This window comes from Pseudophryne corroboree, chromosome 8, assembly GCF_028390025.1.
Source record: "Pseudophryne corroboree isolate aPseCor3 chromosome 8, aPseCor3.hap2, whole genome shotgun sequence".
NCBI classification, from domain to species: Eukaryota; Metazoa; Chordata; class Amphibia; order Anura; family Myobatrachidae; genus Pseudophryne; species Pseudophryne corroboree.
In genome coordinates, this window is record NC_086451.1 from 366,887,137 (window position 1) to 366,911,996 (window position 24,860).

The 24,860-nt window shown below is 43.7% G+C and overlaps 1 protein-coding gene across 4 annotated transcripts in view; it reads right to left on the reverse strand.

Moving 5' to 3' along the window:
* The window catches only part of LOC134949143 (kelch-like protein 13), a 191,416-nt gene that overhangs the window by 68,616 nt on the left and 97,940 nt on the right, over positions 1-24,860 (reverse strand). For all 4 annotated transcript variants that reach the window (XM_063937552.1, XM_063937551.1, XM_063937549.1 and 1 more), the window contains 3 exons: positions 11,579-11,720; positions 7,592-7,724; positions 6,622-6,818 (listed from right to left, as the gene is read on the reverse strand). In XM_063937552.1, the coding sequence (XP_063793622.1) occupies positions 6,622-6,818; positions 7,592-7,724; positions 11,579-11,720 (472 nt within the window). The remainder of the gene's footprint in view (positions 1-6,621; positions 6,819-7,591; positions 7,725-11,578; positions 11,721-24,860) is intronic.

Below are 24,860 nucleotides of genomic sequence, written 5' to 3' on the forward strand. Positions count from 1 at the left end.
GTCCAGTAGCCAAGAAGCCAATCCATCCTGCACGCAGGTGAGTTCACTTCTTCTCCCCTCAGTCCCTCGTTGCAGTGATCCTGTTGCCAGCAGGACTCACTGTAAAATAAAAAACCTAAGCTAAACTTTTTCTAAGCAGCTCTTTAGGAGAGCCACCTAGATTGCACCCTTCTCGGCCGGGCACAAAAATCTAACTGGAGTCTGGAGGAGGGTCATAGGGGGAGGAGCCAGTGCACACCACCTGATCTGGAAAAGCTTTACTTTTTGTGCCCTGTCTCCTGCGGAGCCGCTATTCCCCATGGTCCTTTCAGGAACCCCAGCATCCACTAGGACGATAGAGAAATTTACATTTCAACAGGAATAACATGCACATTTACAGGCTCCTCAACAATCCGATAATTTATAGACATGGCAGAGAGCTCATATAAAGAGCTTTAACATGTCATTTTAGTTACAGGCGATGATCTGATACTGTACCTTTCATAGTGGTTGCCTGTGTGTTATGTAGACATGCCCATTTAATATATATCACTATTAAACACTGTAGAGAGGCATATCTATTCTAGATAATTCATTTGCATATACTATAATATTATAAACCGGTACCATAATGTATATCTGCACATAGCCATTTGATATCCTAATATTTAAAAATAAGAATTTACTTACCGATAATTCTATTTCTCGGAGTCCGTAGTGGATGCTGGGGTTCCTGAAAGGACCATGGGGAATAGCGGCTCCGCAGGAGACAGGGCACAAAAAGTAAAGCTTTAGGATCAGGTGGTGTGCACTGGCTCCTCCCCCTATGACCCTCCTCCAAGCCAGTTAGGTACTGTGCCCGGACGAGCGTACACAATAAGGGAGGAATTTTGAATCCCGGGTAAGACTCATACCAGCCACACCAATCACACCGTACAACTTGTGATCTAAACCCAGTTAACAGTATGATAACAGCGGAGCCTCTGAAAAGATGGCTCACAACAATAATAACCCGATTTTTGTAACTATGTACAAGTATTGCAGATAATCCGCACTTGGGATGGGCGCCCAGCATCCACTACGGACTCCGAGAAATAGAATTATCGGTAAGTAAATTCTTATTTTCTCTATCGTCCTAGTGGATGCTGGGGTTCCTGAAAGGACCATGGGGATTATACCAAAGCTCCCAAACGGGCGGGAGAGTGCGGATGACTCTGCAGCACCGAATGAGAGAACTCCAGGTCCTCTTTTGCCAGGATATCAAATTTGTAGAATTTTACAAACGTGTTCTCCCCTGACCACGTAGCTGCTCGGCAGAGTTGTAATGCCGAGACCTCTCGGGCAGCCGCCCAAGATGAGCCCACCTTCCTTGTGGAATGGGCCTTAACCGATTTAGACTGTGGCAGGCCTGCCTCAGAATGTGCAAGTTGAATTGTGTTACAAATCCAACGAGCAATCGACTGCTTAGAAGCAGGCGCACCCAACTTGTTGGGTGCATACAGTATAAACAGCGAGTCAGATTTTCTGACTCCAGCTGTCCTGGAATATATTTTCAGGGCCCTGACAACTTCTAGCAACTTGGAGTCCTCCAAGTCCCTAGTAGGGGCAAGGCACCACAATAAGCTGGTTCAGGTGAAACACTGACACCACCTTAGGGAGAGAACTGGGGACGAGTCCGCAGCTCTGCCCTGTCCGAATGGACAAACAGATATGGGCTTTTTTGAGAAAAAACCACCAATTTGACACTCGCCTGGTCCAGGCCAGGGCCAAGAGCATGGTCACTTTTTATGTGAGATGCTGCAAATCCACATATTTGACTGGTTTTAAACCAATGTGATTTGAGAAATCCCAGAACTACGTTGAGATCCCACAGTGCCACTGGAGGCACAAAAAAGGGGTTTGTATATGCAATACTCCCTTGACAAACTTCTGGACTTCAGGAACTGAAGCCAATTCTTTCTGGAAGAAAATTTACAGGGCCGAATTTGAACCTTAATGGACCCCAATTTGAGGCCCATAGACACTCCTGTTTGCAGGAAATGCAGGAAACGACCGAGTTGAAATTTCTTTGTGGGGCCTTCCTGGCCTCACACCACGCAACAAATTTTCGCCACACGTGGTGATAATGTTGTGCGGTCACCTCCTTTCTGGCTTTGACCAGGGTAGGAATGACCTCTTCCGGAATGCCTTTTTTCCCTTAGGATCCGGCTTTCCATCGCCATGCCGACAAACGCAGCTGCGGTAAGTCTTGGAACAGACATGGTACTTGCTGAAGCAAGTCCCTTCTTAGCGGCAGGGGCCATAAGACCTCTGTAAGCATCTCTTGAAGTTCCGGGTACCAAGTCCTTCTTGGCCAATCCGGAGCCATGAGTATAGTTCTTACTCCTCTACGTCTTATAATTCTCAGCACCTTAGGTATGAGAAGCAGAGGAGGGAACACATACACCGACTGGTACACCCACGGTGTTACCAGAACGTCCACATCTATTGCCTGAGGGTCCCTTGACCTGGCGCAATACCTGTCCCGTTTTTTGTTCAGACGGGACGCCATCATGTCCACCTTTGGTATTTCCCAACGGTTTACAATCATGTGGAAAAAACTTCTCAATGAAGTTTCCACTCTCCCGGGTGGAGGTCGTGCTGAGGAAGTCTGCTTCCCAGTTTCCATTCCCGGGATGAAAAACTGCTGACAGTGTTATCACATGATTTTCCGCCCAGCGAAAAGTCCTTGCAGTTTCTGCCATTGCCCTCCTGCTTCTTGTGTCGCCCTGTCTGTTTACGTGGGCGACTGCCGTGATGTTTTTCCCACTGGATCAATACCGGCTGACCTTGAAGCAGAGGTCTTGCTAAGCTTAGAGCATTATAAATTTACCCTTAGCTCCAGTATATTTATGTGGAGAAAAGTCTCCATACTTGATCACACTCCCTGGAAATTTTTCCCTTGTGTGACTGCTCCCCAGCCTCTCAGGCTGGGCTCCGTGGTTACCAGCATCCAATCCTGAATGCCGAATCTGCGGCCCTCTAGAAGATGAGCACTCTATAACCACCACAGGAGAGACACCCTTGTCCTTGGATATTGGGTTATCCGCTGATGCATCTGAAGATGCGATCCGGACCATTTGTCCAGCAGATCCAACTGAAAAGTTCTTACGTGAAATCTGCCGAATGGAATTGCTTCGTAGGAAGCCACCATTTTTACCAGGACCCTTGTGCAATGATGCACTGTTTTTAGGAGGTTCCTGACTTGCTCGGATAACTCCCTGGCTTTCTCTTCCGGGAGAAACACCTTTTTCTGGATTGTGTCCAGAATCATCCCTAGGCACAGCAGACGTGTCGTCGGGATCAGCTGCGATTTTGGAATATTTAGAATCCACCCGTGCTGATTGTAGCAGTATCCGAGATAGTGCTACTCCGACCTCCAACTGTTCCCTGGACTATGCCCCTATCAGGAGATCGTCCAAGTAAGGGATAATTAAGACGCCTTTTCTTCGAAGAAGAATCATCAATTCGGCCATTACCTTGGTAAAGACCCCGGGGTGCCGTGGACAATCCAAACGGCAGCGTCTGAAACGGATAGTGACAGTTCTGCACCACGAACCTGAGGTACCCTTAGTGAGAAGGGCAAATTTGGGACATAGAGGTAAGCATCCCTGATGTCCCGGGACACTATATAGTCCCCTTCTTCCTGGTTCGTTATCACTGCTCTGAGTGACTTCATCTTAATTTGAACCTTTGTAAGTGTTCAAAAAAAAATTTTTTAGAATAAGTCTCACCTAGCCTTCTGGCTTCAGTACCACAATATAGTGTGGAATAATACCCCTTTTCTGTAGTAGGAGGGGTAATTTAATTGTCACCTGCTGGGAACACAGCTTGTGAATTTTTTCCCATACTACCTCCTTGTCGGAGGGAGACTTGGTAAAGCAGACTTCAGGAGCCTGCGAAGGGGAAACGTCTCGACATTCCCATCTGTACCCCCGGGATACTACTTGTAGGATCCAGGGGTCCTGTACGGTCTCAGCGCCATGCTGAGAACTTGTCAGACGCGGTGGAACGCTTCTGTTCCTGGGAATAGGCTGCCTGTTGCAGTCTTCTTCCCTTTCCTCTATCCCTGGGCAGATATGATCTTATAGGGACGAGAGGACTGAGGCTGAAAAGACGGTGTCTTTTTCTGCAGAGATGTGACTTAGGGTAAAAAACGGTGGATTTTCCAGCAGTTGCCGTGACCACCAGGTCCGATGGACCGACCCCAAACAAGTCCTCTTCCTTTATACGGCCATACTGTGCCGTTTGGAATCTGCATCACCTGACCACTGTCGTGTCCATAACATCTTCTGGCAGTTATGGACATCGCGTTTATTCATGATGCCAGAGTGCAAATATCCCTCTGTGCATCTCGCATATATAGAAATGCTCTATAGTCAATAAAATACTGTCCCTGTCAAGGGTATCAATATTTTTAGTCAGGGAATCCGACCAAGCCACCCTAGCTCTGCACATCCAGGCTGAGGCGATCGCTGGCCGCAGTATAACACCAGTATGTGTGTATATACTTTTTATTATATTTTCCAGCCTTGTCAGCTGGTCCTTGAGGACGGCCCTATCTATAGACGGTACCGCCACTTGTTTTGATAAGCGTGTGAGCGCCTTATCCACCTTAAGGGGTGTTTCCCAACGCGCCCTAACTTCTGGCGGGAAAGGGTATACCGCCCATAATTTTCTATCGGGGGGAACCCACGCATCACACTTTATTTAATTTATCTGATTCAGGAAAAACTATGGTAGTTTTTTCACATCCCACATAATACCCTCTTTTGTGGTACTTGTAGTATCAGAAATACGTAACACCTCCTTCATTGCCTTTAACGTGTGGCCCTAATAAGGAATACGTTTGTTTATTCACCGTCGACACTGGATTCAGTGTCCCTGTCTGTGTCTGTGTCGACCGACTAAAGTAAACGGGCGTTTTAAAACCCTTGACGGTGTTTTTGAGACGTCTGGACCGTACTAATTGTTTGTCGGCCGTCTCATGTCGTCAACCGACCTTGCAGCGTGTTGACATTATCACGTAATTTCCTAAATAAGCCATCCATTCCGGTGTCGACTCCCTAGAGAGTGACATCACCATTACAGGCAATTGCTCCGCCTCCTCACCAACATCGTCCTCCTACCTGTCGACACACACGTACCGACACACAGCACACACACAGGGAATGCTCTGATAGAGGACAGGACCCACTAGCCCTTTGGAGAGACAGAGGGAGAGTTTGCCAGCACACACCAAAACGCTATAATTATATAGGGACAACCTTATATAAGTGTTTTCCCTTATAGCATCTTAATATATATATAAGCATATCGCCAAATTAGTGCCCCCCCTCTCTGTTTTAACCCTGTTTCTGTAGTGCAGTGCAGGGGAGAGCCTGGGAGCCTTCCCTCCAGCCTTTCTGTGAGGGAAAATGGCGCTGTGTGCTGAGGAGGCCTCGTCTCCCGCTCTTAACGGATTCTGGCAGGGGTTAAATATCTCCATATAGCCTCCGGAGGCTATATGTGAGGTATTTTTAGCCAAAATAGGTATTCATTTGCCTCCCAGGGCGCCCCCCTCCCAGCGCCCTGCACCCTCAGTGACTGCCGTGTGAAGTGTGCTGAGAGGAAAATGGCGCACAGCTGCAGTGCTGTGCGCTACCTTTAGAAGACTGAGGAGTCTTCTGCCGCCGATTCTGGACCTCTTCTTACTTCAGCATCTGCAAGGGGGCCGGCGGCAAGGCTCCGGTGACCATCCAGGCTGTACCTGTGATCGTCCCTCTGGAGCTGATGTCCAGTAGCCAAGAAGCCAATCCATCCTGCACGCAGGTGAGTTCACTTCTTCTCCCCTAAGTCCCTCGTTGCAGTGATCCTGTTGCCAGCAGGACTCACTGTAAAATAAAAAACCTAAGCTAAACTTTCCTAAGCAGCTCTTTAGGAGAGCCACCTAGATTGCACCCTTCTCGGCCGGGCACAAATTCTAACTGGCTTGGAGGAGGGTCATAGGGGGAGGAGCCAGTGCACACCACCTGATCCTAAAGCTTTACTTTTTGTGCCCTGTCTCCTGCGGAGCCGCTATTCCCCATGGTCCTTTCAGGAACCCCAGCATCCACTAGGACGATAGAGAAAGATGTTTAAATGCCTGTATATGTCATCAGTATGTTGTCACCTAATGGTATTTGTATGGCTAGCAGCCCTAGACATGACAATGTTACATGGTTACATTACAAAGATGGAAGTGCAGCATTTCCCGTACTGAGAAATACAAGAGCTGTGTTGTACCAAGAGGACCATCACTTTCTCCGTATAGAAACATGAGCCACCGAGTGGTGGCAGCCTCTCCACATAGCATCGGACTATAACAGAAATAACAAATTAGGCACAATAGGTGCCCTCTCCTCTCTTCCCTTAGCACTGATTCCAGTATCAAATAAAATGGAGCGAATAAGCATGGTGCGAATGTTAAAATTTATTAAGCAAAACCTCCATATGGGCATCGATCCTGTGAGAATGGCATCTTTCACTACTACATCACCCTCATCTTCCAATGTGACGTGCCTGTGACATACATGCAAGGCTGATCTGAATAGAGAGTAGTCCGGCTATCACGGCTGTTCTTACCCCAGATATGAGAAACACCTTACAGAAGTCCAGCACAGGCAGTATCTGTAAGAAGCTTGCTGCTTCCAGTGTGTCTTGAAGATTATCCATACTCAGGGAAAGTTTTGCAGTGTAAATGAAATCAATGATTTTCTTTAATCCAATTTTGTTCACGCCATGTAATTTAATGCACATTAAGTCTTGTTCCTTCATTCCACCTAGACGAGAAATCAGACTACATTTTAATTAGCCTTAAGATTTGCACATTTGAAATAAAACGCAGCGCATTAAGAGTCTTTGTTCACAGCAGACACCTGAGTATGCACATGGTGCTAAACTAAAATCTAGTTTTAATTATTCTGGATTTAAAAAGTTACACGTATCGTTCTTCTGTATAGACCACATTCACGGTCTGCAGGTGTGGAAGAATTCTGCAGCTACGTGCTGAGCAATGCATATTACATTAACAACTCCATGTAATAAGGGGGCAGATGTATTAACCTGGAGAAGGCATAAGGAAGTGATAAACCAGTGAAAAAGTGCAAGGTGATAAACGCACCAGCCAATCAGCTCAAATATGTAAAGTAACAGTTAGGAGCTGATTGGCTGGTGCATTTATCATCTTGCCCTTATCACTGGTTTATCACTTCCTTAGCTGTCTCCACGCTTAATACATCTGCTCCAATGTTAGCAGTTATAACACTTCCATTTTCATGAGAAACGTTCAATGTCAATTTATCAGTGTCAGCTTGGTAATATGTGTAGCATTTTATATTTGTAGGAATTCTGGTGTATGTATAAATATATGTGGGAGTACATACACGCAGATGTACACTGGAAGAATTAGTAGATGGTATCGCTCAAGGTACAGTTACAGAAGGCCCAGGGTTTAGGACTATTTTCTGGCAGTGTGTGCTATGGCGGGCCGTTATTCAGCTTCCATCTGAGCTTGGCAATCAACACAGCTGACGATTACACAGTAATAGATCACCTGTAAACATGGCTTTGAAGTAATCGCTTGAAGAAGCCATCATCGCTCTGTGAACCGGAAAGATTTCTTCCCCATCACCCGGTATTAGAGTAACATCACAAAGCAAGCCTTCTATTCTTAACTGGTCAAAGCCCTACAAATCAGCACAGGAGGGAAAAGAGAATGTCACAGCCAGGTCCAAGCACTCATCTGTTCCAGGAATAGCAATCAACATCATTCTGGAAATTCTAATATCATCATATAAACCTCATCTAATTTTCAATGAGACGCCTGATCTGCAGGATGGCTCAGGATATGACATCAATAGAGCTCTGTTGGTGGTCAGAGAAAACATCCAAACAACTACAGCCACTGTGTACCAGGACAGTAACAAAAGGTGTCTTACATAATGCCTGCAATGAAACATTCCTGTGCCTCAACCAGAACTCATTTCCCAAAGAGCTTTTATCTGCAGAGCCCTTAAGGAGCTCACTCATTAAACATGGAAAACAAAACTTTATACAGAGGTGTTCTCATTTACCTAGCTTGGTGTGTGACTTAGATGTCTGCCACAGGGGGTGATTCTTACTCTTTACTAAATTTGAGTCTTAATTGCATTATAGTTGCATACAAAGTTGCTTACAGTATACCAGGGACACTAGATTAGTACTTTTGTCACCAAGGGATTTGTATAAACAGTTGCACAGTATACCCAACAGTACTTTGTGGGAGGCAGGGAACGTCTGTCTGTTCGTATGTACCTTTTTTTTACCCAGATTTGCAACTTAGGGGGGTTTAAAATCCTGGCAATTTACCGCAACTGCCATTTTTCGCCATTTTCAGTGTTCAGTGAGTTTTTGCTGGAATGCACGCTCCCGCGATTTACCCCAATTAAAATGCAAATGAGCGAAAACGGGATTGCCGCAAAAATTGGTGACATAAGTGAAAAATGGGCAAATCTGTCCGTACCCCCCAAAAAAGCTAAACTAACATCGGCTAACAGTATAAAAGTCTATTATTGGTTATAATATACGTATTTCTGGTACTTAAATTGGGACAAATGGCTGTTATAGGCATTTTTTTTTTTAAATGTAAAAAAAAGGGATAAAAAGTTATTTTTTGGCAGAAAAATAAGTAAAACTTAAACTTGGGGTACATAAAAATGGGTATCTCCTATATCAGGGCTGGCCAAACCGGTCCTCGAGATCTACCAACAGTTCATGTTTTCCAGGCCTCCTGGAGATCTGTAGAATTGTCAGTTAGGAATGAATGCAGCACATCTTAATTAGTAATGACTACACCTGTGCACCAGCTAGGTGGTCTGGAAAATGTGAACTGTTGGTAGATCTCGAGGACTGGTTTGGCCAGCCCTGTCCTATATAATAGCCAAGATCTGTGACTCTGTGCCTGTGTGTATAACGCTGGGCGTGGCTAGGAGCTCTCATTGGATTAGCAGCAGGTCTATCACACCCAGTTCACAGTTAATTGGGTGAGTAAAGCCCTCCCACACAGGTTACATACAATGGGAGGCTCTGCCCTTTGACTGCGGTGTGTTCCCAGAGCAGGATTAACAATGGGGCTGATGGAGCTGCAGCTCCAGGTCCACACCCCAAAAAAGGCCCACTGCATCTGCAGCAACATACCCTCCAACAATTGACACATAAAAATCGCTACAAATCCTTAAAGGGGGCGTGGGCCACGGATAAAGTGGCGTGACCGCACCCCCTTTCCTATACTTCCAATGGAAGTTTGGAGAGCCAAAAATCGGTACAGACCGTACCAAAAAGGTACAGTTGGAGGGTATGCCACTGCATCTGCAGCAAGGGGGGGGGGGGAATCCTTTTACTGCAGCGTCCTATGTCCTGCTGCCAGTCCGCCTGCCCCCTCCGGCATCAACAATCCCCACTCCCTGTCCGCGGCACAGGTGGAACAAAAGCTGCTGCGGCAACCGGCATAGATGTGTATGAAAGCGGCGCAACGGAAGGCTTTCATAGCCCTCCCTGCGCCGCATACTCTCAATGTAATAGGTGACAGTGCAGTGCAGTGGGTGTGCAGTGTCACTGACGCTGCACAGCACCCTTACCTTTTACATTGATTCAGCGAGTCAGTCAGTTCTGCCAGCCAGTCACTATTGTTAGCGCCAGTGTCCCAATGCGCCGAATTACAGGGAAGTAGACGCACTAAATAAACTACAGCTCCCAGCAGCCATTAGCCCAGAAACATTCCGGTGCTAAGGGCTGCTGGGAGCTGTAGTTTATTGAGTGCATCTCCTTCCCTCTAATGCGGCGCGTTGGGACACCGGTGCTAACAATAGTGACTGGCTGCTTGGCTGCTGTGCGAGTCTCCGGGAGAGCCACTGTCAAAAGGAGGACAGCAGCACCCGCTGCACCCCCGGGCCCCATCCGCTGCACCCCCACCTCTACCGCCCTGCGGTGGCTCTGGACCCCCACCCGCGGCACCCCCGCAACCACTCCTCCCCCACCAGCCTTGGCACCGGACCCATTTACATTATTTTTAACTTTTTCACCCCAAAAATTACTTGTCATTATTGAGCAATTAAAAATAATTAAAACTTCTAAGTGCCAAATTAGTCATTCAGGGGTTTTTCCTGGGGTTCAGAAACATATTCCGACATTTTTTACTTAATAGGGATTTTCCCCAAGTTTATCACCTGCTCAGAATCGGTGAATTGAAATTAGCGGTAAAATTACAGCGAAACCATTTTTGCTGACAACTAAATAAGCACTTTGGCGAATATACCGTGAAAACGTGTTTTTGCCAGTAATTGAATTACCGCCTTAGTCACAAACAGAAGAAGTACATGAAACGGCAGCACCAGTGGTCAGTGCACCCTTGTACTGTACATTTATTGCTTTGGGATACATACAAGAGGCATATTTAAATAAAATGACGCTTAGTGTGAATTCCATAGCACACCAAACGGGGATATCCAGCCAAATTTATTGTTACATTATTGTAATTTCTTGTTCGGTTTGAATAATTGCAGATTATTCATTGGGAGCAGCGTTGTAGATCTTCCTTATCCAGGTTATTTAAAGTTGGTAATAAGTGCGCCTGATTGCCTCTAAGTAAAATTAGTGTGAGTTTTATAATATAAAACACATCCTTTTTTCTCATGTGTTAATGAGCATCATCAGTAAAGTAGATTGGCTGAAAAACAATATCCCAGCACAACTGTATGAATGGCCCCTGAAAGCTGGCCAAGCGCTGATCTTTCATTAATAGTCATCACTTTAGAATTCAGCCTCACTGAACATTCTGCATGTGGGCCACACAGACAGACCCTAAAGATACTAATTGTGTCATTCAACAATGAGGTTTACCAGGTGTGGTATGCAAGGTCGACAGTGACTAGGTCGACAGGTGAAAAGGTCAACATAAGTTTAATATTTTTGGTGTACTTTTCTCCGTACAGTGACCGGGAACCCCAATTAGTGCACGGTGTCCCCTCGCATGATTCGGGCAAGGTGTCTCGCTGAGCTCGGCACAGGTTACTATTCCCAATCGTAGTCCGCGTGGATCGTTAAGTATGAAAAAGGTCAAAAAAAGAAGAAAAAAAAAGTGAAAAACTAATGTCGACCTTTTGACCCAGAACATGTCAACCTAGTTACTGCCGTCTACCAATAGTGGTCGACATAGTTACTGTCGACCTAGAGACCGGATCTCAGGTTTACCATGTAGATCAATAACAACTATATCCAACAAGCCCTAAACACTGTCCATAATGTCCAAATTGCACAACACAACTGATCTTTCTTGGCACCTTTGAAAGCTTTAACATTTTATTTTACATTAAACATTACAAACAATTCCATTACTACCCTTTAATAGATTGGATGATTAAATGCACACCTATTATTATGCACCAATGATTATAGCAACTGCATATTACAATACATTTCAACGTAAAGGATCTATGTTCACGTCCTTTGTATTTAACGCATAATTCTCTTAGAAAACGATCTGAATATACTGTAGGTCTCCTACCTGTAACACCACTGAACTGTGAGTATTGCTGGTGAAAAAGCGAGTGGTGCCCGTCTTCGAAGACTGGAGGTGAGCAGACACACCCATATCGGTGTTCCCAAGAGAAACTTTCAGGTGAGGGTCCTCCTCTTCCACCAAAGATCTGAAATGAATGGTAATTAGACTAAATCTTTAAACAGTTTAATTATTAAAGGAGGACAGTTAAGCTCTTCCCCTCATGATAACAATAAAGCAAAATCTAGTATTACACGCTAACAAAGCATTTAGAAATATTTTGGCCACGTAGTTACATAAAAACAAAGGTGGTATAATCTATTGATTGCAAATAATTAATGGATACTTAATAAATGGCGTAGACTAGGGGTGGGAATAGCGTTAACCCAAAACACAATGCAAATAAAGTATAGTGGGACTATTTTAATCCGGTGCCACAGCAAACAGCTATTTACAGATCACTTAACATTTTCCACATTTCTTCTGTAAAACATTAAAGCAGGGTGCGGGAGGGGCACACATACACAGGGTGGGGGTTCATATGGTCATAAATAATTGTCATTAAAATATATATATTTGATATATACAGATATATATTTTCATTCTACATACATACAAACATACATACATGGAAACAAACCCATTCCCTTGCAGTTATCTAGAATGCTAGTTAAATAGAGATCATTCCTTAATGCTGCCTGTAAAATATAGAGAGGACTGTTTCAAGAACCCATACCATTTAATAACAAGATTGCATGCTAGTGCTAAAATCTACACAAATAGGAATAAACGTATGTATAAGAGAGTCATTAACACGCAGCATTTGAAGACGCCACTAATGCACACCTAAACCCCTCCAAAAAACATGGTAAATCTAATACGACATTTTGTCAATGTACAGTCCAGTGCCAATCGTGATTACCAATTCCCCCGTTAATCATTTGCACTTAAAAATAAATGCTTACCCACTGTTATTAAAAAGACTCATCTGGAAAAGTTCCATTAATTAATTTTGTGAAACGGATTACTACATGGAATTAGGATAACACTCTGCCTCCCCATGCAGGGGTAAAAGGGCGATGTATTGTAAACCCTAGGAGTTTAGTCATGCAAGGTTCACATCACTACTCAGAACGCAGTATCCGCTCAGTATATAAGACTGAGAAGTTGTTTGATCAAAGTCCAAGACCTTAGGTTAAAAAGCTTGATACATTACTATCATGAAACCCCAAAAGTTGTTATTATATAATTGCAGTGACATACAATATTAATGATGAAAATGCCAATAAAAGCCAATTGAAGAGCACTATATGTATAATTTATGTAGTTAACACAATTAAACTGGTTACACAAAACTGTTAAGAACCTGCGCTGTAGAAATGCTTCAACTTTATAAACAGATATTATTCTAAATTGAAAATGCTCTGAATACAAAAGGAAACATTCACAATTCGTATAAACTTGAGAATGTTGAGAATACCTTGCATCAGAAGCCATGGATTTAGATCACAGAGCCAAGTAGATTGAATCTGGTGTAGCTAATGCACTCAGTAAATGTCAGACTGCAGAGTTTCATACAAGACAATCTGCTAAAGTGGAGAAAGAAGGTGCTCAGGAAGCAGTTACTTCCTTTGCATCAGATGTATACGATAAACCCATATGATTACAGAAAACAATACTTTGGTTATTAACTATGAAAAGGTTTTAGGCAGTTAAATAATTGAATAGTTACAATTTTTTTCGAGCATCTAAACATTCCCATTTAGACGAGATTTGGAGACATCCAAAACAATCGAGTCGGCTCTATTGCTCACAAAATGTCTTTGCAGTTTTTCCTTCAGGGAAACCAAAAAAATGCTTGGGGCTACTAACACTTGAGCAAGCCACGTGAAGCTGCCCATGGGAGAAGCAGCTGATCCTGAGACATACGCCTGCAGCCCTGAGCGTTTTCTTTGTTTTTTGTTTTATTTTTTTTTGGAGGGGGGTGGGCGACACACTTACCATACTATCCCTTTAAACCGGGACACGCTGGGATTACACAGACTCTCTGGCTGATTAAAGCCAGGTGAAGTGCAGTCTTGTAGTCAGCCAGCCACAGAACTAGTGTAGTTCATGAGTGTCCCAGTTATATATTTATGTACCTACTGTATAGTCATTTCAGACTTGAGGAGCCTGCACACTGCATGCAGTGTACAGCGTCTGTTTTTTTCCTTTATTGCTCCTCTCCTTGATGTCACAGACATTATACATACATCAGTTTCTTTCTAGGTCACTATGCTATACAAAAGTGAAAACGCAATCCATATTTATCCAGTAGTTTTTCCGTGATGCTGGACAGATTTTTTTCTCCTCAATAGTTCACAAATAGTCGCTAGAAGTTTATTTTAAAAAAATTGCTATGTACAGACACAACCCTTACAGTTTTATTATATCTACAGATGTGTGTGTAAAAGTGCATGAAGTTCTTGGCGCTAATCAAAGCCCAACAATGTATTTGGGAGGATGGTATCAAACGCTCAGCTAAAAGCAGTCAATAAAAAGTACTCTATTGTAAGTATTTGGCCCGCTAGGTGGCTGACGGAGGAATGAATCAGATAGCAAAGCATCCTCAGTCCACCTATTATTCCTATAAGCAAACTGATCATTACCAAAGCCAGCAGGCATATAATTTTTCATATGTGCCAATACATTCTTCTCAAAACACTTCTATAAGTGGGGTTAGTGCAATTGGATGGAAATCATTTAGGCCTGTAACTTTCACATTTTTAGAAACAGGACCGACTAAGGGTGTGTACACACGGTGAGATCCTTGCCATGCCCGATTTTCACTTGCAATTTCCCTTGAACTCCCCGGAGCCCAGCACCACCGATTTTGACTAACTTTTCTTGAGATATGGACTATGTGTGCTTACGATTTTGGCTTATGTGAGATTTTGGCTTGTGTGAGATGTCACTGACATGTGAGATGAACTAGATAGTACACCGATCTAGCAAGGATTGACTTGCCTGCACAGTCTATCTTTTCTTGTGATGCCGACCTGGCGGGACCGCGCATCGGGATCGCAAGGTGACTTTCACCTTGCGATCTGCACTAACTTTTCTTGCGATTTTGACTAGATAGTCAAAATCTAAAGAAAATCTCTCACCGTGTGTACACACCCTAAAGTGGATATAAAGCATTCAGGGACAACACAATTTGCTAAAGACAAATGAAAAATGTATGTGAACAATTGTGCTAACTCACTAGCACACCCTTTCAACAAAATCCCATTAGGACCAGGAACTTTCCTGACAAAAACTATTTCTAATCACACATTCAGTGAGAACATAGGGTCCTCGCACGACTAAGGTAGTTTAATCATGGTAGTATTCTTTCACCTACCAAATCTGCCATAAAAATGACAACTCCTCCACCAGAGGGACATCTATAGGGCCTATGGCAGGAGATTTCATTTTATATTCAGTCAAGCTATGGATTCCCTTCCATGTACTCCAAGTCAATGCCGTTGTTAAACTGAAGCTTAATTTTAGCTGTATATTCCCTTTGTGCCTTGCTAATACCCTTTTTCAAATTAAATCTTGTCATTTTATATACACCAGGATTCCCACCTTAAAACCCCGATAACGAGCACAAACCAGTGAGCGAACATTGCTGTTCACCCACGGCTTCCTGTTAGGAAACGGCTTAAAAGGCTTCATCACTGTAACATTACCAATGCCCCAGTTTATATAGGACAAAAAAGATGCCAGAAAATCAACATTAACACCCGAATCCCCCACGGATTGAAAGACAAATAAATCACAGTCAATATATTCACAGCAATCCTGTAAACTAAGCATAGCTTCCCTAGACCATACACATTCTGTTCTATTCTCCAGCTTTGAACGTTTAACAAGGGGCCTATAGTTTTGGACAAGAAACAATGATAAATGATCTGAATGACAAACATGAGGACACATAATAACATTGTAAACATCCTAAACATTGCAATAAACCCGATATTAAATATTATCACTGTGCGCCGGTACAAATACAGCGGTCTATTTACTAAGCCTTGGATGAAGATAAAGTACCAGGCAATCAGATCCTAAATGTCATGTTACAGGCTGTGTTTGAAAAATGACAGTTAGGAACCGATTGGCTGGTACTCGATCTTCAGCCACTTTATTTCCATCTAAGGCTTGGTAAATAGACCCGGCATCCTGATAAAATGTTGGCAATACAACTTTTCAATTAGCTTTGTTTATAGTTCTGGCAACAAGTAAAGTTCCTTTTTTATTATTACTACATTTTATTTATAAGGCACCACAAGTGTTTCGCAGCGCCGTACAAAGGACAGTACAAGGAGACAAAACTTAGCATTACAGTAAATAAATAACAAAAATAGAGCACAGGTAACAAAGAGCACCACAATTCTCAAAACATAATACAGCCAAGATGCAAGTAGTGAGAGAGTAACCATCGTACTACTTGGGGCTGGCGGCCATAGAGATGAGCCTTGACCAGCAGGAGAAAAAGCGGGTAAAGATGGTCGCTGAGTAGGAGAGAGCTGCGAGTGAAATGTGCCGAGAAGAGGGCTTTGACAACAAGAGGAAAGAGGGCCCTGCTCTGAAGAGCTAACAATCTCGTGGGAAGGGGCGAAAGACAGATGACATGAGGTGCAAGCAGGCAGGAGGTAGCCTGATGGCAGTATGTTAGCAAAGCCGAGATGTTTAAGGCATGAGGATGGAGGAGCAGCCTCAGGACTAGGTCATGCACGGGAGGGTATGCTTTGATGAGTAGGTGGGTTTTTAGTGCCCATTTGAAGCTTTGCAAGGTCGGTGAGAGTCTAATGGAGCGGGGGAGACAATTCCACTGAAGGGGTGCAGCACGTCATAGTCTTGAACTCGAGCATGGGAAGCAGCTCTTTCCAGGTGAACCAACTGCCTCTTGGAAATCGCATTATATGGGTTTTTTCCAGAGCAACCTTGGAGTGGGCCTGCAGCAGGATATTAACCACAGTCTCTATTATAGCAGAAATCTCACATGGCAGACAGAATGGGCTGCATTTCACCATTAAATATTCAAGCTCCGGAAAGCAATGACTTTCAAGAGTTGTGGCAGTAGTGCACCAATTATTATTGATATAGATGCAGTCCCCCACCTCTAGTCTTTCCAGAATCAGCAGATCCATCAGCCCTAAATAAGGTTCTTTCTGGGAACTGAACTCTGCAATCCGCAATATTAGGAGCAAGCCAAGTCTCAGATAGAGCAATTACGGAACAGGTACAGTATCATAAGTTGACTGCCAGAGCTCCTGAGCAGCAACTCGTCAAACGGGTCCCTTTTCTCACATTTCACCTCCTACCAGCACGGGTGGCGGCGAGCTGAACTGTCTCCCAGCTGCTTAGCACGCCCAAATCGATCCACAATTGCATTGCTCTACTGGACACCATAGTGGCAGCCACAGGGAGAAACAACTGAATTCCCCCCCAAAGTGTTAAACTAATTTTCTGCCCCCTTATTACCCCTAGTCAGTCTCCATCACTTTTGTTCTCCCCGGATCTCCATATCTCATTATCTGTGCCATTCTCTGCGCCACTTACATGTTTCTTTAGAAAACAAAAGTATTTCTTTACATTGGCTAAAGCGGATTGGTCAAAAGATTACCTGTATTTGGGCTTCAGACTAAATAATTGGATAGTGAAGCCTACATGTTCAGATGCACTGCATCTACACACTGTAGTCTTCTTCACCTAACCGCACTGGTGGTACAGTTTTTACTTAACAGGGACATTTAAGGGGAAGTGGTCTGTACATGCACAATGAATTGAAAGGGATGGAGTGTGTGCTGCTTATAACACATAGATAAATGTCATACACTGTGTCCTCATACATGAAGCCGCAATACGCTACACAACGGGAAATACCGCATTTGGCACCTTTTTAGCTTAAAATTGGTCTTAAATATGCTGCAATGTTATGTGACTAGGATACACAAGGAGACTGTGCTGCTTAATTTAATATGCAACACTTCTATATCTGTGTGCGACAGAGTCTGTGTAAAAAGAGAAAAGAACTAAACATGGGAAAAAAGCTGTGGTCACTGCATCATAGCACTTCGTAAGCAGATTCAGAGACTCATGCACACAGGTATATAAGGGTCACGTATCAAATTAATCAGCAGTGTCTCCTGCGTTGCGTTTAAAATGCATTTGAGCAAAACAGACACCAGATGCTAGCCTCAAGGGACATGGCGTGCCAAGACGGGCTGTTTGGCGTGAAAGCAGCAAAGATGTACGAGGACACATCTGTAACCCAGAATAAAACACTGGTCACACTGCCCTCATCCCAAACTTTCCCCATGTTCCTAAAGCAAATTCTACTAACTAGGAATCTCCTAGGCCCCCCTTTTTTTGCCCCCCCCCGAGCGAGTCACAGTTATTCCAATATAATCTATTAAAGGTGGGGGCATGATGTGCCACTAGGAGAAGATCAGACTAAGTGTTATTACACACATACATTAGACGGGTGTCGTATACAAGGTCAACCACACTTAGGTCGACAGTGTCTAGGTCGACCACTATTGCTCGACAGTAAGTAGGTCGACATGGTTTCTAGGTCGACGGGGACTCTGTTGACATGTACTAGGTTGAAATGGCAGAAGGTCGACATGAGGTTTTTTTTCCCACTTTTTTTGGTGTCGTTTTCTCCGTACAGTGGTCGGGAACCCCAATTAGTGCACCGTGTCCCCTCGCATGGCTCGCCATGCTTCGGGCAAGGTGCCACGCTCGACTACAGCCGAGCTCAGCACAGGTTACCGTTCCCAATTGTAGTCCACGTGTATCGTAAAGTATGAAAAAGTAAAAAAAAAAAAAAGTGAAACACTCAAGTCGACCTTTTGTCATGTCGACCTAGAAACCATGTCAACCTACTGTCGACCTAGACACTGTCGACCTAGAGGCCAGATACCACATTAGACATGACTTATCTAATACATACATATGGACACCAAAATTACAAACAATACAATGCTTTATGAAATATATTGTATGTAACAATTATTGCATAACTATAACCACCACCATTAGGTAGTGTTTATAAGTTAGGCGACAATAGGGCAGGAAATACCTTCATATCACAAGTGATTGGCCACAAAAATGTTTTTTACATTCGACTCCTCACCCCACAGGTAGCACCCACTGTAGACAAATCCAATAGGCATTTCATAATAATAAAAAAAAAAAAAACTGTCCCCATGATTGAAGATTTGGAATAAAGAAGGAAAAGATAACTGCTAAAAGGTTTTGGAAATAATGTGCTGGGCACAACAGTGGGATTCTGTTCATATCTTCATGTTAAAAGCTTATCCAAGGCAATGATGAAACTATGTGCCAGTGCGACTGAAGCTAGAAAAATGGTTGTTCATTGACAAAAATGGAGCAATGAAAAGGAAAGGGGCACTGCATTATGGCACAACGCTCACTATTTAAGCAGAGATAAGAGACTAGGCTAGTCATTGCTGGTCATCTGCTCCTGACAGGAACATTTGTATGTAATACATCAAATGCTCCTGTTCTTGTAGACTACAAAACAGATATTAAAAAGACAGATGTTGGCATATTATCTGTGTAGCTTGTAGAAAAGCTGTACTGTACAGCTAGATGTGGACCCGGCATAACAAGGCACCCAGACCCTAGGTGGCAATACAAGGAGTTCTACAACAGTAATAAGGGAGTGGAGCTGCTGTCAGAATATTTAGCAGTTTTAAAATTTGGATGTGGAGGTCTGATTGCTTTTCTTTACTGTACAAAAGGAAATGCAACAATCAAATTTAGTATAAGGTCTCAGAGTATACCAGGCTAAATAAAATGAACAGGCTACGTGGTATCAGAGGACAGCCTACTCATTGCCGATTAAGGAAACCTATTACTGGAAACATACGAGAATGATTAAAGTGGTTGCATTATGGAGAATTTATACATGCATTTGAACAAACACATAAAACAAATCTTGGTTTTATAAAAAGTTGGATAAATGCAAAAACTGCCTGTTAAAAATATACATCTCAGAGATTTTAATCTGTTTGTAAAAAAAAAAAAATCTGTTTTTACTTTTTTGCAGGCTCTAGATTATAGAATTGGACCTGCCAACCTGTAGCACCCCTTTCAGACTAGCAGAAATGTCACAGGTTATCGGACGTGAACGCACGTCAACCCAGAATTTTGCTTAGTCTGAAACGGTCCTGAAGGAACATACCGGGTCGAGCATCCCAGCATTTCAACCAAGGTCACGACCTGGATTGTGATCGGTAGGCCGGGTCAAGGCGACCAGGCACCTGTTCTCTGCATAGGAGGAAGTGGTGCTTGGAGATGCTCATCTCCAAGCGCCGCCTCCTATAGCGTCGGTGGTGATGTCACCAACCCGACAATATGCCGGGTTGGTCCGCAAGTCTGAAAGAGGTCTCAAGCCATGTCGCACCCGGGAAGCACCCATGTACAAATTCCTGGGTGCGACGCAGCTCTGCTAATCTGAAAGGAGTATTAGAGATCAACATGGCACATAAATGTAAGCAAATTAGTAAGACAAAATTAGGCTACCAGTTGTCACATTCGCGAGTAGACTTAATAAGCATTTTCAATTTGAGGGTTAGTTCCAATTTACTGTAAGGCCATTAAGTTACCAGTCCCATTCATTTGCTGAATGCTGACCAATTTAATCCTCTTAAGGATGTAATGCAAACAATGTTTTATGCTCCATCAATCTGCACCTGCAATTTCCCATGAAGCGGCAACAGAAAGTCAAAAATCTCAGAACCGCTCCCATGTCAGTTTTGATCTAGAAAGACTACCTGCAGTTCAGCTCTCATATCACCGTTGCTTGTGATTGGAGCTGGAGACTAATATGGAGTAGCGGTACAAGCGATGTCAGAGAACTGGCACAGACCTGAGTAAGTCTGATGTTGCCAGCACAGACCGCATATAGTCAAAGTAGGAATGACAGATGTGGTCTTTCCCAGGATTATTTTTATGCTTGCCAGACAATTCATCACCTTAAAAATTTCCAATGAGCAAAGTATCCCCTAAATAGCACCTACAAAAAAAACTAACACTGAAACACTGAGCACTTTATATGCACTGGTAAGCTGTGAACAAAGAAGATGAACCAATTTTTTAACAAACAATGGTAATTTCAATCAGTATTAAAAGCAATTCCGCCGCTAACAGTCACCTTTTTACAGTAATAATCACTATTCATTATACAACTGCCACCACTAGTATGAAGGAATCATCATAACCCAACGGGATGCGGTCAACATCCCGCTGGACGGGATCCCGGCGGTCGAAATACCGACGCCGGAATCCCGACCGCCACAAACCCGACATATTCTCCCTCCGTGGGTGTCCACGACACCCATAGAGGGAGAATATAATAGTGTGCCCGCAGCGCGGCGAGCGAAGCGAGCCCGCAAGGGGCTGCGCTCCGCTCGCCACCCCTGTCGGGATTGTGTGGTCGGGATTCCGGCGTCGGTATTTCGACCGCCGGGATCCCGTCCAGCGGGATTACGTACTGATCCCAACCCAACAGCCCACAATAAACCCCATACAAAATATTATCACAATAGCTGAAGTGCTGTCTTGAGCAAGCTATCCTTGAGCCACTTTCAGGTAAGTCAGTAACATGTCCCTATGGGGCAGATGTATTAACCTGGAGATGGCATAAGGAAGTGATAAACCAGTGATAAATTCAAGGTGATACACGCACTAGCCAATCCGCTCCAATATGTAAATTAACAGTTAGGAGGTGATTGGTTGGTATGTTTATCACCTTGCATTTATCACTGGTTTATCACTTCCTTATGCCATCTCCAGGTTAATACATCTGCCCCTATGTGTGTACACAAAACTGATTATTTTCCGCTTCTAGGATAAACTCTAAATTTTCAAAATTTTCTCTCAATATCTGAATAAATGAATCAAACTTTTTTACCTTTTTCTGTAACTGAATCCAACTTTACGGTTGTACAATTTCAATTAACCATATTTTAGAGAGTTCTTTATGGCTGTTAAATTGCCTTATTTGCTTTATATTATCCCTGATATTGAGATATGTGATAATTTAATCAAACACATACTTCCTTTGCGTTATGTACAAATGGAAGTCTGCTCATATTGTTTTCATTTAGTGAACACTGTTAAGGTAGATACACATGGTGCGATTCTGCCTTAAGGCCGATTTTCACTTTGCGATTTCCCTTGAACTCCCAGAAGCCCAGAGTCACAGATATTGAATACACGCAATTTTGGCTACGCACTATTTTGACTAAAGTAGAAACTAGTTTGTACACTTTCCTTTCAAAATTGACCTGCCTGCACAGTCTATTTTTTCTTGAGATACCAACCCCACAAGAGCATGCATCGTCATCGCAAGCTGTATACACACAGTGTGAAATGTACTGTGTTTTCTACCGATATAGACTATATAGTCCATATCGGTAGTTCAAATCGCACCATGTGTATGCACCTCAAGTCTTCATAGCCCTAATCGGAAGCACTAGATCACAAATTAAATTTTTTTCTTCTATTAACAAAATAGATCACTTCAACTGAGTAATAATGCCAACATCTTGTACCTGTGTTGACTTATGTTTTAGACTCTATGGGGGCAATTCAATTGTTTGCGGAAAAACTTGATAATTAATGGGCGCCCATTGTTGCTATTCAATTGTTTGGGATGCCCCTTTATTATTGTGCCCAATTAATCAGTGTTTAGCTGCGTAAAGCAGCTAAACAAGACTAGACTAAGGGGCACCCAAGCAGCCGTCTTCTTGCACATTTCGGCTCACCACCTCCGGTAGTGTGAGCTGAGATGAGACTGTCGCGGGTAATTGGCGTCTGATCGGAGCAACAATTGAATAGCTCTGTTAGATGCCCATTACTGTAGACAATATGATCAACAACAATTGAACAGCCCCCTATGTCCGTATTTTCATGGAATTGTCCTCAACAAACATTGGTCACTGGTAATACTCCAGCAGCTTGTACTCGGAATACAAGGAAATAAAAAAAGTTACCCTTCAGGATTTTAAATGAGTTTTGTAGATTGTGCGGTGAGAACTTGCACACTGCATGTCAACCACTTGTAAAGCTCGTAGTAACCTAGAATTTATTGACACCAACAGTCCCTGTGTCTACGCTGGTCACAATGTAGAGCACTCTAGACACATGAGTAAATTCTCATTATGCAGGAATAATAGGTGAAACGCAAAGTGGTACTTTCTGCAGTCTTTAGTTACGTGATGGATGTCGACCCCTCCCCATGTCCTTGAAGCTGGAGATACAATGGCCCCTAAGACAGTAAAGGTAAGCAATTATCTGTCCATGATGTGGGGAAAGACTAGCTGAATAACTTGTGATGAAAAGCACATTAAAATAGGCAGAACTTTGGGTGGTGCTTATCTGGTCCTTGGATCACAAGCTGCTAAAAACTTACAAAACTGCCAAACAGCCAATATCAGAGAGCATATAGTATTTAAAAAGGCAATCTAGTAACCAATTAGTTAAGCGTAGGGTTGGGGAGTGGGGTTCAACAAACCCTAAATCATTGTTGTGTAGCTCCCTCCCGGCACTATTGAATCTGCTCTGAATTGAATCCACCACATGGAGTGCTCAATAATTAGACTAAAGGCATAGGGATATTTCTAGTAACTAAAGTAAAGAACATATTCTTACAAAATTGTGTTTTACACATATCAGGACATGATTAGCTATCATCTAGTCTTCAACAATCCATAGGGGCTTTTCAATTGTTGCACCCCCCTCCCAGTGGATGTCTAGGCTAATGGGTGTCTATCGGAGCTATTCAATTGTTGCTCTGAACAGACATCCATTATCATTTTACGTGGCTAACAGCTGTGGGTTTAGCCATTCAAAGCAGCTAAACCTGTCTAAAGATACCGTTTGGGCGACTGCGGAATTTCAACACATTTTTTGTTGCAACTCCGGAGGCTGTGAGAAAAAAAAAAGTGCGTGTGTTGCAGGTAATGGGCATTTATAGAAGCAACAATTACAGCCTGGATGGTCACCGGAGCCGCGCCGCCGGCCCCCTTGCAGACGCTGAAGAGAGAAGAGGTCCAAAATCGGCGGCTGAAGACTCCTGAGTCTTCATAAAGGTAGCGCACAGCACTGCAGCTGTGCGCCATTTTCCTCTCAGCACACTTCACACAACAGTCACTGAGGGTGCAGAGCGCTGGGGGGGGCGCTCTGAGAGGCAAATAAAAACCTTATTAGAGGCAAAAAATACCTCACATATAGCCCACAGAGGCTATATGGAGATATTTAACCCCTGCCTAACTTCAAAAATAGCGGGAGACGAGCCCGCCGTAAAAGGGGCGGGGCCTATCTCCTCAGCACACAGCGCCATTTTCTCTCACAGAAAAGCTGGAGAGAAGGCTCCCAGGCTCTCCCCTGCACTGCACTACAGAAACAGGGTTAAAACAGAGAGGGGGGGCACTGATTTTGGCGATATTGTATATATATAAAAGATGCTATAAGGGAGAAACACTTATATAAGGTTGTCCCTATATAATTATAGCGTTTTTGGTGTGTGCTGGCAGACTCTCCCTCTGTCTCCCCAAAGGGCTAGTGGGTCCTGTCCTCTGTCAGAGCATTCCCGGTGTGTGTGCTGTGTGTCGGCACGTGTGTGTCGACATGTATGAGGACGATGTTGGTGAGGAGGCGGAGAAATTGCCTGTAATGGTGATGTCACTCTCTAGGGAGTCGACACCGGAATGGATGGCTTATTTAGAGAATTACGTGAGAATGTCAACACGCTGCAAGGTCGGTTGACGACATGAGACGGCCGACAATCTATTAGGACCGGTCCAGGCGTCTCAGAAACACCGTCAGGGGTTTTAAAAACGCCCATTTACCTCAGTCGGTCGACACAGACACAGACACGGACACTGAATACAGTGTCGACGGTGAATAAACAAACGTATTTCTCATTAGGGCCACACGTTAAGGGCAATGAAGGAGGTGTTACGTGTTTCTGATACTACAAGTACCACAAGAAAGGGTATTATGTGGGAGTGGAAAAAACTACCTGTAGTTTTTCCTGAATCAGATAAAATAAAATGAAGTGTGTGATGATGCGTAGGGTTACCCCGATAGCAAATATTGGCGTTATACCCTTTCCCGCCAGAAATTAGGGTACGTTGGGAAACACCCCTTAGGGTGATAAGGCGCTCACACGCTTATCAAGTGGCGTTACCGTCTCCAGATACGGCCGCCCTCAAGGAGCCAGCTG